The 17626-nt window shown below is 30.2% G+C and overlaps 2 protein-coding genes across 2 annotated transcripts; both read right to left on the bottom strand.

The window, feature by feature from the left end:
• Positions 1-2475: 2475 nt before the first annotated feature.
• LOC126670193 (folate-biopterin transporter 1, chloroplastic) lies at positions 2476-6328 on the bottom strand. The gene is made up of 9 exons (XM_050363860.2): positions 6032-6328; positions 5691-5920; positions 5388-5452; positions 5150-5312; positions 3935-4083; positions 3588-3842; positions 3331-3499; positions 3144-3236; positions 2476-2923 (listed from the first exon to the last, which is right to left on the bottom strand). Exons 1-9 carry the CDS (start codon positions 6264-6266, stop codon positions 2624-2626), a joined length of 1659 nt encoding a protein of 552 aa, XP_050219817.1. The 5' UTR covers positions 6267-6328; the 3' UTR covers positions 2476-2623.
• A 5643-nt stretch (positions 6329-11971) lies between these two features.
• LOC126670334 (FCS-Like Zinc finger 8) lies at positions 11972-14091 on the bottom strand. The gene is made up of 2 exons (XM_050364037.2): positions 12706-14091; positions 11972-12248 (listed from the first exon to the last, which is right to left on the bottom strand). The coding sequence occupies exons 1-2, from the start codon at positions 13494-13496 to the stop codon at positions 12134-12136; spliced, it is 906 nt and encodes a 301-aa protein (XP_050219994.1). The 5' UTR covers positions 13497-14091; the 3' UTR covers positions 11972-12133.
• Between the last annotated feature and the right edge of the window lie 3535 nt (positions 14092-17626).

Raw genomic sequence — 17626 nt, forward strand, 5'->3', positions numbered from 1 at the left:
GTTTTTAGAACATTAAGAGGAAAAATATTTGAACTAAGCATGTCCCAAGCAATCTTTGACAGCATAGCTTCATTCATTGCTTGAAGATTTTTAATGCCCAAACCACCATTTTTAATAGCTCTACAACAGATTTTCCAAGGAACTGTAACAAGTTTCGACTTTTCAATGGAACCTGTCCAAATAAAATTTCGCATACATTTCTCCAAATGACTAATAAGACTTTTAGGCCATTTGTATATAGAGAAAGAATGCAGTAAGGAGCTGAAAATAACCGAATTAACAAGAGTAACTCTACCTGCCATAGAAAGCTAAAAAGACGATAATTTATATAATTTATTATTTATTTTATCTCTATTAATTAGTGGTCTTGTAAATCGTATTTAGAATTATATTTACTAATTTTAAAAGGAAAAATTGGGATTAAAGAAAAATAACATTGAAATTATGAATGAAGACAAATTAAAACAGGGTATGTCTATTCTTAAACGGGATGAAAAAATATTTTATTTATCTTAAAGAAATGTTGAACACGTATATAGGCACCGGGCAATTAATGTAAATGTGGCTCCATATGAGAACAAAATAAATCTTCATCTTGATCTCATCAACACATGTGAAGCATTTATCAGTCGAACATTACTGAACATTATTTTCAAATTTTGAGTTTTTCTCTGCCATTACAGGCACTGAGTGCATACAAATATGGTATGATATTTTCATTAGACAATCAATCTTATTCTTTTATACTGTAACTAATTAAATTAGAGATTGACAAATTTATATAATTTGATAAATTTAACAATCAAAACCTGATTGTTGATACATATTTCTAATGCTAAAAAGAAATTAATTATATAAACATAAACTAAAGATCCTATCATCTCTTCAAGAAATTAATTATATTTTTCTTTTTATCGTCTATCTTTTATGGGTTGTTATTCACTCTAAACGAGTTTATTTTCTTCAAACCGGGAGCTTTGAAGATATTTTTTCTTGAATTTTTTTATGAAATTGTAGATTTTATCTTTATATTTATGCATCCTAAGATCTTGGTACTTCTGCGTCTAAAAATCGATTAAAACAAATGTATCATTGAAAGTTGAAACTTAAATTTTCTTGTGTTTTCAGTTTGAAAAATTAGTTTACAATTTTACTTTTACTGCAACTTCAATATAACTGTCTAGATTTGTTATAACTTTTTAAAACAATAGTTGTAGTCATTTAAATTTATAATATTTGTGCTAATATAGCTAAATTTATATATTGATATAGATTATTGATGTATTGTTTTAACTAATAACACTTTAGATTTTTTATATATATATAATTGGGGAGGGGGGAACGCTTGTAGGAGGAATCGAACCCACGACCTAGCAGTTTACTGCTTAACGCTTATACCGTTTGAGTTATAGCTCATTGGTAACACTTTAGGTAGTCTTATTTGTTGTATTTACTAGTCGAATTTCGTGGTTAAAATTGAAACTCTTGTAGTTTTTTTATGTAGAAACATCTTGCATCGGAAAAAATATCCCTATAATAAAACCATCTCATTTATTTTTGTTAAAGATGAAATTAAATATTTTGAATGGCCCTACAACGTGGAAAGCAATATCTGGTTGATTCATTTGTTCCCTTTACCCCTGGTGGTGGGCTATAGATGGGCCTCAGCTTTGCTTTGGTCCATATCTGACGTTGTTGTTGACCCCAATTGTGTTCTCTCAGTCAAAGCCCAATCCAAAACACACAAATGTTGCTGTCGTTTCATACGACGACACCCTCCTCATCAGGTCAGTGTAGGAATTAGCTCAAGTCCTAGTTGCTAAAACAATGAGATAAATTAAAATCAAAATTACATTGGATCATTTAAATCAACATTTCAAAAAAAAAAAAAAAACTGTACTTGTCCTATTGGAGCAACAATCATATAAATTAAAAATAAATCAAAACATTTAAATATATTTTACTATTTATACAAATTTTTAGTTTTATCAATTTAAAATACGGACTATCAATTTTTTTTATATAGTTTATGAATTTTCAATTGTCAATTTAAAACATGAACTATCAATTTTTATCATTTGAAACACCAAACAATCTTTTTATAAAAAAAAATACAGACATGGACGCTAAAATAGAGACTTGATAATAAAAATAATTTTTTAATCTTGTCAATGGAAGGTTTTCTTTTGTAACTTTGACATCTACACCAACATTTTTTTTTATCAGAAATCTATTTGGTATTTCAAATTACAAAAAAATTAACAATTCCCATTTTACATTGTCAAAATTAGAAATTCATATTAAATTTATTTAATAAACTAAAATTAAATAATTTATTTCATAAATAACTATAATTACTATGGAACAATTATGGTTTTTCTAAATTTTAAATATCATAATTTCTCTGATATTTAGATATAAGTAACTAAAATTCAATATCAACAAAAATAAAATTTACTTAGTATCAACCCAATCTCACAAGTTAGATAGTTATTATTTAAATCAAAAAAATTATTTACAGCATTCTAATCATCTCTTTTTATCAAATTCAAAGGCTAAAAGTGGAACAAAATAAAAAAATGCATGTGAAATATTGGGATCTTCTTGAGCATCCTATATTTCATCAACTAGACTTCATCTCAATGTCCCCACCCTCCTCCATTACTGGATCACAACCATCTGAAGGAAGAAGCCCTAACAGTGGTAAGGGCAACAAGGAGCTCAGATTGCAGAGAATGATCAATGTGGCTAAGTTGTCAAAGCTATCCTTTGTGATCCCAAAAAGTTGGGTTAGACCGGCACCGATCAGCCCTCCGACAACACTTCCTCCGTTTGATATCGACATGAGTGTTGCAAAAAGTGTTGCTTCCATTCCTTCCGGACATAATTTCGCTGCTAATACCAGAACTGGCATGAATGAAGCCTGCAAAAAAGAAAACATTAACAGTTTTCCTCTAACGAGCTTTCATAAAACACATTGCATATTCTTTACGTCGAAACCACACCAAACTGAAAAACCAAATGTTTTTATGGTATCAAACTGAACCAAACTGAATTTGTCGGCTCGGTTCAGTTTGGTCCGTTTTATCACACCCCTAGGAAGAGTTCTTCTAAAAAGACAAGTACATGGAATAGCAAATCACCTGAGCAAGAACTGTTAGAATCAAAGAATCCCCAATCGCAAACCACTCATCACTTATACCGAATTTTCGATTTAGTCCAGTAACAAGAAAAACCTGGAAGAAAAAAAAAACATCATTCACAATTGAACGTCCAACACCAAACTAATTTACAGTTGAGACTTGATCAAAGGTAAATCACAACACAAACCTGAGTCATCCCAAGAGCTGTACCAGTAATGGTAGTGAAAACAAAAATCTTCCTCAGCGGAACTTTTTTCAGAAAGCCATTATACAGTCCAACCCCAGCCAATGACGCGACAGATGTAACTAGCTTGACACGTCCTAGAAATTCTGGGGTGAAACCAAGTTTATTTGTGCTGAAAACGAAGATAACATTGTTGCGGTTTACATAATTTTCAACAACATGAAACAAAATTAAATGAGAATAGGCACTGGTCCTCATACGTGAAGTAAAACATAGCAGAGTCTGAATGTGGTGTTGCCTGCCACAGGAAGATAAATAATGTGGGAAAAAATACGTTTGGCTGCTTGACTGCATCCCACAACTGAATAATATTTTGCTTTGAACTTTCCAGAAAGCCAGGGCCAGTTGAAGTAACATTCTGTCCTCTTGCTGAACCAAGAACACGCTGTTCTTTCACAAGAACAGCAACTGCAGAAGTTAGCAGTGGTAGCAATGCTGTCACACCAAAAACAAACCTGAGACAACAAATGCGGCACCCCAATGATGTATATAAGGGTCATCGATAAAGTACTAGGAAATCAAACTAATGCACAGCCACGTTAGGTACCTTACACCATAAGCATCCACAAGAGAGCCACTAAAGTAAGAGCTAACAATTCCACCAAAAGCTGAAGAACCCCAACATAAAGACTGAAGAGATCCTGACATGCTTTGTGACTCACCACGTGCTCTCTCTACTACCATGGAATCGACAACCTACACATTGCCAATAAGTAGTAAAAACAATCTGATTGAAGAAAGTAACTAAAGATGTAGTGTTTAGTATAAGAGTTATAAGTCAAAAATGCTTTCTAGGCAGCAATTCCATTGAGACAGTTTTTTTTTTGTGAAATAATTATCAAAACTAGTAAACTGGTTTTTCTAATGCCATGTCTCCACATTAAAAGACATGCAAATAACCAACATGCATTATTGTAAATCTGCACCAACAAAGACGTTAAGTTCTTACCTTGTGAACACATGAAGGGAAAAACACATCCTAAAGAACATTCAAACACCCAAGAGGCAGTAACAAAAATTTAATTGCATAATGCAAGGACCAAAATCCTTTAAGTGGTACCATACTACATGCTGACAAGGCCACCTATGTCTAATAGTTGGTGAGATTACAAGACTGATGCCCCATTGTCCCTTAAACTTAAGAGACCAAAAATTTTGTAGCCAGTTGTACCCGGATTGAACTCGACAAAAGTTTGCTTGAAGATGTGATTCAGTTGTTAAAAATGATTTACGCATGATTCTGATCTTTGAGCCTTTGGGTAGCACAGTTGCCTATCTTACTGTCTAACTTTAATTGCAATCTCAAGTTACTAAAACTGATGTGAGTTTGATAGACTATTGATATGCCTAACATCCGATTCACTCCAAAATATTTTTACAGTAGGTAGCACGGACACTTCATTCAATCGACGTTTCCCGTTTCGAAAACGTTTCGGACATTCGACGTTTCGGACACGAAATTTTATTTTTTACATAGGAAACTTTAAATTTATACCGTTTCGCCGTGTCCAAGTGTCCCGTTTCCCCGTATCCGTGTCCGTGTCCGTGTCCGTGCTACCTAGGTGACTTGTGAATACAAATCTTCTTTCAAAAAGCGGTTTGTGTGACACGCTAGATTCAACCATACAGATATCATTCACTTAATCCAGTGTAACACAATGGTTCCATGAGTAGCAACTCATTATTCCTTAACCAATTCAAAAGCTAATACACAACTCTATCCAAACAACTTCACAAATACAGCAGAGTTAAAGATACTCACAACATCAGAGAAGGCAACAGAAAGTGATCCAAGAAGAATACAAAAAGCCGCACTATACTTGCTATCAACTAACATAGCCATTAAGCTCCAAGAAAATGCACCAAGAAGTCCCGAAAGAACTAAGTAAGATCTTCTTCGGTAACCAAAAAGGGGGACAGAATCACTGCAAAAGAAATACAAATACAAGCATTGAGTTACAAATTAATCAAAACGGATAAAACTAGTAAAAATAACCCACCTAATAAATCCATATAGAGGTTTGATAAGCCATGGTAATGCAGAAAAACCAGATATCACGGCTGTCTAGTCAACGATGTAGATTGTCAGTCCTTAAAGCATACAATATAGAAGGCAATTCATCATAATGTAACTCTTCAGTCTTATAATGAATGTGTCCCGTTTCGGAAATATTTGAGACACTTCACGTTTTGGACACGAAACTTCATTTTTTACATAAAAAAAACCCCTTAAAATAACACTGTTTAGCCGTGTCCGTGCTGAAAAGTAAGAATTTAACTGAAAGAGAGAAAAAAATACAAACCTCAGCAGGATCTAAATGCAAATCATCTTTGAGATAGAAACTAACGGCAAGCCTAGAAAGCCCTAAAACACCTTGTACAAAATACACCATTGCCACCGCTACATTATCCGGCGACAAATCAACACCAAAACATTTGATTCTGCTCCTATTTTTACGCATTCCATTATTTTTACCACTCTCTTCTTCCACATTACTAGCCGTTAGCATTTCACCTTTATCACCATCACCGCCTATCCAAATCCATCAACATGACCACATTCAAATCCGTAATTATCAGCTCTAATTAATTAGTTAACACGTTTGAACAACTTAATTATCTACTGGTAAAAAAAAAAACTTACTGTTCACGGAAATCAGAAGCCGTGACTCGTCGCTTCGGTCCCGCCGGTGAGACGGCATAGCTATTGACATGTCTTTATCTGCTAGTTTCCGTCTTGATTTCTTCCGGCGAGAAATGACGGAGAAAGGTTTTCTCCGGCGGTGGAGATCAAGAGAAGGAGAAATATAAGAGATAAAGGTAAATTGTTTGTCATGAGAGGGTAATCTGGGGATTAAAGTGAAATTTATTGCAGCCATTAAATAGTAATTATTGAACCTCTGTTTTATCTGAAGTCAACAACACTTTAGAAGTGGCACTTGCTACAGTTAGGGAATGACTTAAGTGTCCCCGAGAGTAAGTAGCTAATGTGATGACACGTAAATAATTTGTTACCCGAGTATATTTCTCGGGAAATTTAAGGGTCATTGTAGCCCACGGACTATTATTTCGTGACCCTATTTATGTAGGCTCATTTGGATTAGGCCCATTTATAGTAGTAAGTCCAATTATGATAAGAGCTAAAATTTTTATTTTTTTTAAATGATAAGACCTAATTTTAATGCCTTCTTTGATCTTTCATGCAATTATTTCATTTAAGATTATTTTATAATTTCCAAGTTTGTTCTTATTTATAACGTTTCTTCCTATCAAATGATAATATAAGACCCTCGAATTTCAAAATTAACTAAATCACATTTGATTTTTTTTTTTAGTTAATTAGATCCTCAAACTTGTCTTTTAGAGTCAAATAAATCAGTTTACTCAATTAGACCACAAAGTAATGTCTCGAAATTAATTATTTCATACGTTTGAGGTATACAAATTAGGAGTTATTTGTATATTAAGAGAGTTTGGGATCTAATTGGCTAAGAAGTTAAATGATTTATTTGATCTCAAAATATAGTTTTAAAAATTTATTGATTAAAAAAATAAAAATTGATTTATTTGACTATGAGATACACGTTAAAAGTATGATTTGACTTTTGCTTTTGTAAATAAAGTAAATACATATTGTTGTTTTTTCTACATATGTATTCATTGTAATTTGTTCTATAAATGTCACTATTCAGACATGAACTACCTTTTCCTTAATAAATTTTAATAATTATTATTCTTTGCTAACATTTTAATTATTTTAAACTAAAATCTACATTTGTAAGGGGATTTCAAGTATTTTAAACATAAAAGTCAAAAGAAAACTTATTTAAAAAAATAGTAATTTGAATCCAAAACTCAGTGGATCACAATAATTATTTTTAAAATTTATGTGGAGGATTTATTATATCACCAAATCTAGTAAGAATTATTGTTCAAAGTTTAGGAATAGTGAACATTTGAAGTTGGGATTGCAATGGGAAATTAAAAGGGACAAATGAAAACCACTAATTTTAGTACACAAGCTTACATACACAAATTGAAGAGATAGAACCAAAAAAAAAATCTATTAAAAATAGACAAATCACTAAATGGGGCCATCTTAATTTTTAGTGATGTCAATGTTATTGATACTGAAGGATATAATAAGACATCATTAAGATAATATCTAGATATGAGACATTCAAATCAAAATACATGCCATATTACTTGAATCGTACCCTTAATATTATTATCTCTAATTATTTGTATATATGCCTTCAATTAAATGCAATAATTATGTTTCCAACCCAAACCCACCTGGTTGCTTATTAGGTGGGAAACTTGACACAAAGCTTAATTAATTAAGATTCCAAATTTCTTAATTATTTCCTGAATTAGCTGTATTTACTTCTTCCTAATCTCTTCTAGTTTGATTACTATTTCACGTAATCAATCTAATTTTTAAATGCATATATCTATTATCAGTGGCAAATCTATTATCAGTGACAAATCAATCTAATTTTTTATTGTAGGGCAAAATTCATAGTGAATTCAAAAATAAGGAAAAATTAAACCAGAGCTACCGAGAAATTATAGATAGATTAGATGTTAAGTTCGGACTGATTATTATTTTTGTCACTATTTATTATTCTAGGTGCATCAATCATGTTGAATAAAAATCATTTAACATGTTTTGTTGTTTAATTAGTTACTATTAGAGTTGGAATTTGATTCTTGACACGAATTCGATGCTAATTAAATTATACACACCCAATTAGATTTTATTTCAACGGACGTAATTTAAAAAACAAATTTTTGATCCATGAACCACAGGGGAAGGGAGAAGAGAATTAATTCCATTCACAGTCTGGGTAATTAAAAAGTGGGAAGTATGAAGCACTGGCATTTGCCACACCAATCAATATGGGTGTGTATTTAGTTCCACCAAAGAATTTTTTTTAAAAATAAATTATATCTAACTGAATATTTTTAGATCAATTCAATTTTTTTTGTTCGATATCTAAGTATAATTTTATATATTTAAAATCGAACCAAATTAAAAATTTAAAAAGATATATTATCAAATTGAACCAAATCGAAGTGAATTTATCAGTTTAGTTCGGTTATTCCATTTGCCCAGCACAACAATACAAGGAAATGAAAAGTGTAAGGAGTCAAATGATCCCATATTGATTCTAAGAAATAAGGTGATATTTAGCCACTAACCTCCCAATCTCTTCGCATTTTAAATAATATCATTAGTGGAGTTTTTTGTTTTCTTCAAAGGCTTGAATTCATTAGACTAATAACTAAATTATTTCATTTTTCTCTCTATAAATTTATATCTCATATCTTGAAAAAAAAACCTCAGCACAAACTATTTTTATTGTTGTTTAAAGGGGCATTCATCATCCTTTTAGTTGGAAAACTGCCTCCTCTTCTACACTATTAATATGCAAAGTTTTTATTTACTTTTTTAATCAATAAATTGTTTTTAATATGGAATTTGTTTTATATGAATTGTAGGAATTTTTAATTTTTTATAAATTATAGGCTGATCCCCTGAAAAACCCCCCACCTTTCAACCCCCTTCATTTGCACCCTCACCTTTCAAAATTTCCAATTTTACCCAAATTTCCACCTTTCATTTTCAATTGCACCCTAAAATATTAAAGTAGCTCTTTTTCACTATAAAAAAGTTCAAATCGATAATTTATATTTTAATTCATATTCTAAATAGTCCTCAATGTTTAAATTTCAACAATAAAACCATATTTCCTAAAAATTTAAAAGTTAAATTTTTTTATATAAAATATAAATCAATTAAGAATATCATTAAATATGGTTTTGTTGTTGAAATTTAAACATTAAGGACTATTTAGAACATGGATTAAATTATAAATTATCGATTTCAACTTTTTTTAATGACAAAAGCCCAATTTAATACTTATAGGGTGCAATTGAAAATGAAAGGTGATAATTTGGGTAAAATTGGAGATTTTGAAAGGAAAGGGTGCAAATGAAGGGGGATTGAAAGGTGGGGGGTTTTTCAGGGGTTAAGCCTAAATTATAAGCATGCGTAACTATTTATTTTGGTCAAAAAAATTAGAGTCATCTTTTAATTTATAGTATATTGAAGATTTTCAGTTGATCAAAGTATTTTAAAAATTTGATTGAAAATTTAATTATTATTTTTATATAGGAGATCATCAAATATTATAGCTTATTTGTTAAATTAGTACGTTGTATATGTTATGTTATTTTTTTCTTAACTATATGTATAATGTATAATGTTTTAAAGCTTGATTTCACAAGCCACCACTTGTAATAACTTGAATAAGAAAACTTTTCAGATTGCAAAAATGTATGCAAGGATTGTTGATAGGAAAAATAAAAATTAATTATAAACCAAATAATTCAGTAAGATTTATCCGTTTAGCATTAATCTTAATTATTTTGCTAACCGGTATTAGATATATAACCGGGGCAAGTGAGAGCATGAATTTTATATTTTAGAGATGTGTCAGGTTTATCTTTTAGTTTAAACTTTAATATTGGGAATAATTTGAGAATCAAATCTGCTATTTAAATATGTATATACAGGAAGATACCTAGAGGTGAAACCATTGTGAATCCTGTTGCAAATAAGACCTTGCCCTTGCGATAATTTGCGAGGATTTTGAATATCTTATAGAGCATTATTCCTTTCAATTAATTATTCATCTTAATATTTTTCTAGATTAAAATAATTAGTCTTGAAATCATTATTCTTATAGAGTATGTTCCAACTTAATAATTGTTTTTTGAACTGAACTAACTCAATAATACAGTCAGTAAAGCTTGACAAAGTGAACATAATCAAGAGAAATAATAATAATTAAGAAATTTCGAGGGCCTAATTTGTTTTTATAAGATAATAAAAGAATCTAATTTATTTATGCTTGTTGGTCCACCTTTGTGATTTAATCACTACACAAAAAAGATATCATAAAATCCTCTATCAGACATCATCATCACACCAACTTTTGAAACCAAAAGGCTATTTGCAAGAAAAAGTTTCATCTTTCCAAAAAAAATACTTAAACACCATTTTTAAAACTTCATAGATAATGATATGTATATATTAGGGATTATTTATAAAATACCATAGTTTTAAAACTTAATTTCTCCGTTATTTGATTTTTGACTCCTTTATATTTCATACCGTTTTTAATTTCAAAAAAAGAAATTAGGCATGTCTCGATCGAGATATGAGTAAAAAAAAAATAAGACATGTCTTAATTGAATGATATTTTTATAGTGTTTTTATGATGTATTTAATAATTTTTTGAAAACAAGGCATGCCTCGATCGAGACAGTGCATGTTCGGTAGGGGTGTGCATTCGGTTCAAACAGAACCGAACCGAACCGAATTTTGGCCTTTTTAAAAAACCGAACCGAACCGAAATTTTAGGAAAATGAAAAATTTCAAACCGAACCGAATCGAACCAGTTAGTTCGGTCGGTTATTTCGGTTCGGTTTGATTATTTCGGTTTGGTTTACATAGAAATCTATCTGAATTTTTTTTTAACCTAAAACCGAACCGAACCGACCAACCAAAATTTCTTTGAAATCTCAAATCGAACCGAATTTGTCGGTTTGGTTCGGTTTTCGATTTCGGTTCGGTTTTGCACATCCCTAATGTTCGGTCAAGAAATGAGTTAAAAAGAGATTATTTTTGAAATTATTTTTTAAAAGTGGATACTCAGTGAAATTAGCAAAACATGGCTGGAAATGTTGTACTTAGTTTCAAAAAGTAAGATAATTTTGAAATTATCCCTATATATGAACTTTCATAGTTTTAATTTTGAAATAATTATATTATACCCAAATGCATACATTCTTTATAAAATTGCACCGTAATTTATTTTTTTTCTAAATTTACTTTTCTTTAGAACGTATACAACATTCTCAATTATAATTTTTGTTGACGGAATTATGGCAAATATTAAATTTAATGAGTTTAAAATAAAATCGCTTCGTCAGAAGAAAAACAATACAGTTTGAGTTAGTTCCACATTGTTAATTACGTGATAAATTATTTCTAAACAAAGTATTATTTGCTTAGTATTTAAAAATTATAGTGTTCAAATTGCTATTTTATAAAAGATAAAGCATCTTTTTGTAAATAATCCACAACAAAACTACATAAGCTCAAACATTAAACACTTGTTCTTTTCTTTTATTAGAGTTGCTGGAGAGATTCTTAGGTAGAATTATTCCACCACATCATCTGTGGACTAAGCCTATCATATAATAACACGTTATTAAAATGATGGCAATCTTGTAAATTCGTTTATTATTTATTTACACTTTTAAATAGTAATATTACAGAATTGCCATCATTTTAATGATTGTCATTATGTGATAGACTTAGTTCACGGATGACGTGATGGACTGAGTCTATCTAAAAATTTCTCAGAGTTACTAATCAAACTGAATTTAAATTTTAAAATTGAGTTCGAACTTTATAATATTTCGACTCAATTCGGCTAAATTATACCACTATTAGAAAGTACAAAATGAAAACCATCGGAGAATACTAAAAAGAATAATAAATCAAGAATGCATTCAAGAACCTTCTTCATTGATTGATGTTAAATAATAACATTTCTTGAATGTATATGTTGTAAGCTTCTACAAAGTTATTATCTGGTTTTGTTCTTGATTGATGGGTGGCTATGGGAGGCAAAATAATTAAAAATAGCTAGAGATTATTTATGAAAAATTAGGATGAACAAATTCCATAGAGATCATCGTCCTCATAGTCTAGCTTATCTATTCCGGCCTCAATTAGCATCTCCCCGTACCGGCATTCACTGCTACAAAATGCTTTTTCACCTCTGCAACACAAATTAGATTAAATTTAAACAATCATTAAGCTGCTACCAAATTTTGGATTTCTATACTGAATCAGCACAATTGTAAATTGGCAGAACGGAACCCGAAATAGGTCAAGCTCGAGCTCGACTGTGTTATACAGCCTTGAGTTTACATTCGGGCTCTTAAATTTAGAGTATAAAAGGTTAATATGTATATACATAAAAATTATTTATAAAAGACTTGTTCATTTAGATTCTCGAGTTTCACGGGCCCTTTTAATTGATATTCGAGCTAAGCTCATATAAAACTGGAATAGTTCGAATTCTACTTGGAAGTTTTTCGTGACGATCTCGAGTTTTTTTTGAGTCGATAGTGAGTAACTTACTTACAAGTAGTCCTACTCGTTTACCTCAAGCTTAACAGTAAATGATATCAAAAGAATTGGAAATATTCCATAAATGGTAAATTGAAACTAACCTGTACATGTAAACGTCATTTCCCTGCGAAAGATTCTTCTTACAAGCATAGCAGAAGCTCAAGAAATTCTCCGATGGACTATTTGACCCGTCACTCAAAAACCCGTTATTAGTTTCCTCTGTTTTTGAAGGAGAAAATTCAACTACACCACAACAGCTTTCAACAATGCAATCCTCAAATATATGAGTAGTTTTTGGATTAGGTCCGTACGAAATCACACACGTGTAATCTTCAGAAAGCTCCATCTCACTTGCAGAGAGGTATCCATTGAAAACTCGAGAAGAATTCGGAGTATCCATACCCATACCCGCAGGATCACATTCTGATTTTTTAACTGGAGAGTGAAAATAACCAGAGGAAAAAGAACCCACCTGAGAATTTCTTGTTTTAATGCCGAAATCACCCGGAGATTGTGGTGATTTACCCGTTGGTGAAACGGGTAAATTAGGAACTTGGATCTTCAAATTCGACCCGAATAGAACCATTCTGCTTTCGGATTTTGATAAACTTGAATCCGTTTTATGATCATCGTGATTCAGAGCTTCAACAATGGCGAGACCGATTCCTTTCGAGTCAAGATTATCCCAGGTACGGGTTTTGAACGGTTTGCTGTCGAGAGTTGAAGTCGGACTCGCGAGTGACTCGGTGGTTTCAGAAATATTCTTAAAGGTGGTGAAACCAGTAAACAATCTTGGTTTTGAATAATTATCTACTGGAGATGGAATTAACGAGCTGTAATCCGCCATTAGAGCTTGCTTACTACTAATTACTCTTGATCTATTTCTTATCATCACTAGAAAAAACAATAATTTTCCCAGAAACCAAACAGAAAACAGAAAATTTCTGATAGTAAAATTATAAAATTATGTTTTCTTTCCCCCCGATTTTCTCGCTCAAGAAGACCCTAACGAGTCATAATCAAGAAGACAACGAGTCACAGAAGAAAGTTTTTTTTTTTGTTTTGTTCTGATTTCTTTAAATTTATAAAAACTTTACGAATCAGACAAAAGATTCCAAATTGGAGAGCCCCAAAAAACACACAATTTAAAGAACCTAATAGATGACAACAAAATAATTTCAGTGATCAGTGACACTGTTACACTACTATTTATTTTTTCTTTGGCTTAGTGGTTTTATTACTTTTTGGACCCTTTAAAGCCCACTATACATCAGACCTGAAAAATCGCCATGAAAGTAAAAATAGAGAGAGAAATTAATAATGCTCGTGGGATGATTTTAGAGAGAGAAGTAGCAGTTTTTTCACGTTGTGAATTATGCAGAAGTGGGTTGAGTATGAAACTATGGATTTGTTTTGAATAATTTGAAATGATGATGATGAAGAATGATGGGTATTTTTGTGTCTTTTTCTTTGTTTGGTTACGATTATGATGAACATGAGAATATAAACAACACTAACTCGAAGGCTGACATGACTGCCCAACCGTACCAAACCAGACCCTTAATTGAGAATTATCATCTAAATAATTATTTATAATATTTTTATTTATTTTGTATATAATTTATAAGATTTTAATGTATAATAATTTTTCGAGCAAATTACTTAGAGGCCCCTGAGAGGTATACCATAATTGACAGTTTGGTACCTCTTGTTTCAAAAGTCTATTTAATGATCCCTCCGTTTTAATTCTGTTTACTGAGAGATCCTTCTGTTAATTTGAAGGACTAAATTATTTAACGGATTGAAACTCGGGTACTAAATCGTTTAAAAATGAGGGACCAAATCGTTTAATAAAATTAAAAATGAGGTACCAAATCGTTCACAAAACTAAAGATGGGGTACTAAATCGTTTGAAAATAAGTGTCGAAATTAATGGAGGGACCTAATAGTTAACGGAATTAGAACTGATAGACCATTAAGTAGACTTTTGAAACAAGCGGTACTAAACTGTTAATTATATTATATCTTAGGGATCTTAGCGTAATTTGCTTTAATTTTTAAGATAAACTAAATTCTGATACTACTTTAAGAAGCGGCGAAATAATTCTAGTAATCTAGAGAGAAAAAATCCATTTTCTTCGATTTCGAGCGTAGGGGACGGTAATCTTCGACTTTTAGCCGGATATCATCGTCTCTTAGCTCGTTTTTTTCACCGTTTTGTTGTTTGTTTAAATAAATTGCTCTGTTTTATTGGAGTTTTAGTGTATTTTTGTGTGGTTTCTGTAATCCTTGGATCGTTCAAGATTAATTAGTGTTTGTTCAAACTTTAAATTCAAGTCCTTGAAGATTTAAGGTTTTCTTTTCTTCGTTCGAAGTATTTTAGCAGCGGAACAAGTGGTTAATAAAAATTATGGGGTACGACTGGTGTCAGGAAATTCTTCATATTTGAATTCATCCTATTTTTAGTCAACTCTTAAATTTGTATCTTTAAATTTCTATTTTTTTGTTTCGTTTCTTTTTGTAGATCGATTATAGGATTTCAATTGTTTTATTTTTTTTTTATAATTTTGATCTATGATGTACTTCGACGTTATGGTGTAATCTGTTAATCTATCCATATTAACTATCTTTTGAATAAAAAAAATATACCACTTTAAATTTTAATAAAAGAAAGTAGAAAGTATTGCAAGGTGCCGTTTGGAAATGATGAGTTATAGAGTGTGAAGGATGATCATTAGTCACGCTTTACTAGACACTAAGCAGACCACAACTGCTACACAGGTCCACACCACTTCTGGACTCCAGTCTTCAACCTTTTACCACCTCCTATCTTGTTTATTTATTTTGTCAATTTTATTCAAAACAATTTATATATTTTATTTATAATAACAAATATACAGAAATAACTAATTTAAATAATATAAATTAATAAGATTATAAGTTAATTATTTATTAAATAAACAGATATATATTTTATAAGTATTAATAAATAATATAATAAGTGTAAATTATTATTTTTATTTTGTTAATAAATAATTATTAAATTTTCATTTAATTGAATATAGACAAAATTTAATAACCATTTTAATTATGTATAACAATAACAATAATAAAATTTAAATAAATATGTTAAAACTTATTTAACTATGATTTTGGTTAAAGGTTATAATATATCCTTACAAGTTTTATTGAATAATATTTAAGCCCTTCAACTTTCACTAAGTTTGACTCTGTCCTTTAAATATTAAAAGTAATCCAAAACATTCCCTTCAGACTACTCCGTCAGCGAATCAATAAAACATTTGTTGAAATAATATTATTATGGATTTAATTAAGTTAAATAAAGTCTTTATTTAGAGATGTATTTATTTATCTATTCTATAATTACAAAAATATGTTCTAAAATTTTGGTCCAATAATTTGTTGACGTGTATTTATATATTTTATTTCAAAATAATTAAAATTAATAAAATACTATATTTTTGTATTAATTTAGATTTACACCTTGTTTATTAATGATAACATACATTTTTTGTACTTCCCAGTAAAATTATATTCTAATTAAAAATAATTCTTAAACGCAAATACAAAATAAAAACGATCATCCTTAACCGCACCAATATAACCAACATTATAACTCAAAGCATCATCTGTGAACACCAATAGTTACTATCAAAGAATGAAATGCACTCTTAAAACACCAAACATCATTGCCTAACGTCAAATGCATATATCGCACTTAAATCAATTTAAGGATGAAAACCTGTTAATTCTTCATTTAAACAGTTTCCATTGCCGTCACTTCTAATCCATAACTGTGAATTAAACTCCGTCATTGATGAATCGAGATCCCATGATTAAAACACAAATTTCTTCTCATTTTCATCTATGTTAGTCAAGTTAAACATAAAATTAGTTTGAACATTGCAAAGATCGTTGAAGATAGCAAAAAGCATATATAGATTATTTTTTTTTATTTGTTGGTATGTTTATAGTCAAATTTATGGTAAATTGATTATTTTTTGTTAATTTAATTGTTAATATATTTACCAAGAGAAACAATCGTACACATGCTATATTTTTATTGCTTTTTATGTGTTATACAAATAAAATTGGTGGAACTTTAATAGCATGACTGAAAATTTAGCAGGAAAATTAATTATTTTTTGTTAATTTAATTGTTAATATATTTACCAAGAGAAACAATCGTACACATGCTATATTTTTAGTGCTTTTTATGTGTTATACAGATAAAATTGGTGGAACTTTAATAGCATGAATGGAAATTTAGCAGGAAACTAACTCAACTATGAATCACTCGGTCAAAGGAATTATATGAACTAGTTTTATAACTTAAAGAGCTAAGTTAAACCGAGTCTGAACTGAAGGACTTAAACATTATTGAAGAAAAAATTTAAGGATTTATAATAGCCTTTTGCCTTAATAATTTTGATTTACAAAACCGTAATAATGTTATTGTCTAGAAATAGACGTAGCACTAATTTTCAATCTAGTAAATTTAGTAGGGTCCAAATAAAGTTTTGATAAGACTAAGAGAATTGACACCACCTAAACAAACAACAGTCTTTAATGGAAAATATTTTTGGTTTTATTGCTTAACTTAGGTTTATAAGCAGCCAAATATTTGATGTGATATGGATAAAGACCCCATAATTCAACAAATTCTTCAAGTAATGGAACATCCTAATCTCAAGCTATGCAAATTTTACTAAATCACATGTGATTTCTTCCATTCTCATTTACAATAATGCAATTCGTTGAAAATTAAAATTTAAAGTTGGAACTTTTTTTCCATCGACAATTACGAAAACATGGGATTTTTATACAAATGCGGATGTTTTCTTTGGAAATATCTATTATTAATGCTATTAATACAAAAATACAATTTAATGTAAAAAATTATACCGGCAAAGTTTCAATATACTTAGGTAATACCGCTAATACAATCCTAAGGGCATCTCCAACCCAACTCTAAAAAAGAGTTGGGTCCCACCATTTAGA

Source organism: Mercurialis annua, linkage group LG2 (assembly GCF_937616625.2).
Source record: "Mercurialis annua linkage group LG2, ddMerAnnu1.2, whole genome shotgun sequence".
Taxonomy (NCBI): Eukaryota; Viridiplantae; Streptophyta; class Magnoliopsida; order Malpighiales; family Euphorbiaceae; genus Mercurialis; species Mercurialis annua.

Excerpts from the sequence above, each read along its gene's own strand:
- LOC126670334 (XM_050364037.2), bottom strand. The coding sequence starts at position 13,496 with ATGATAAGAAATAGATCAAGAGTAATTAGTAGTAAGCAAGCTCTAATG. Across the intron at positions 12,249-12,705 it reads AATGACGTTTACATGTACAG|AGGTGAAAAAGCATTTTGTA; the intron begins GTTAGTTTCAAT and ends TTTGTGTTGCAG.
- LOC126670193 (XM_050363860.2), bottom strand. The coding sequence starts at position 6,266 with ATGGCTGCAATAAATTTCACTTTAATCCCCAGATTACCCTCTCATGAC. Across the intron at positions 5,313-5,387 it reads CCTCTATATGGATTTATTAG|TGATTCTGTCCCCCTTTTTG; the intron begins GTGGGTTATTTT and ends TTTCTTTTGCAG. Across the intron at positions 3,500-3,587 it reads TCTGCTATGTTTTACTTCAC|CACAAATAAACTTGGTTTCA; the intron begins GTATGAGGACCA and ends CTTCGTTTTCAG.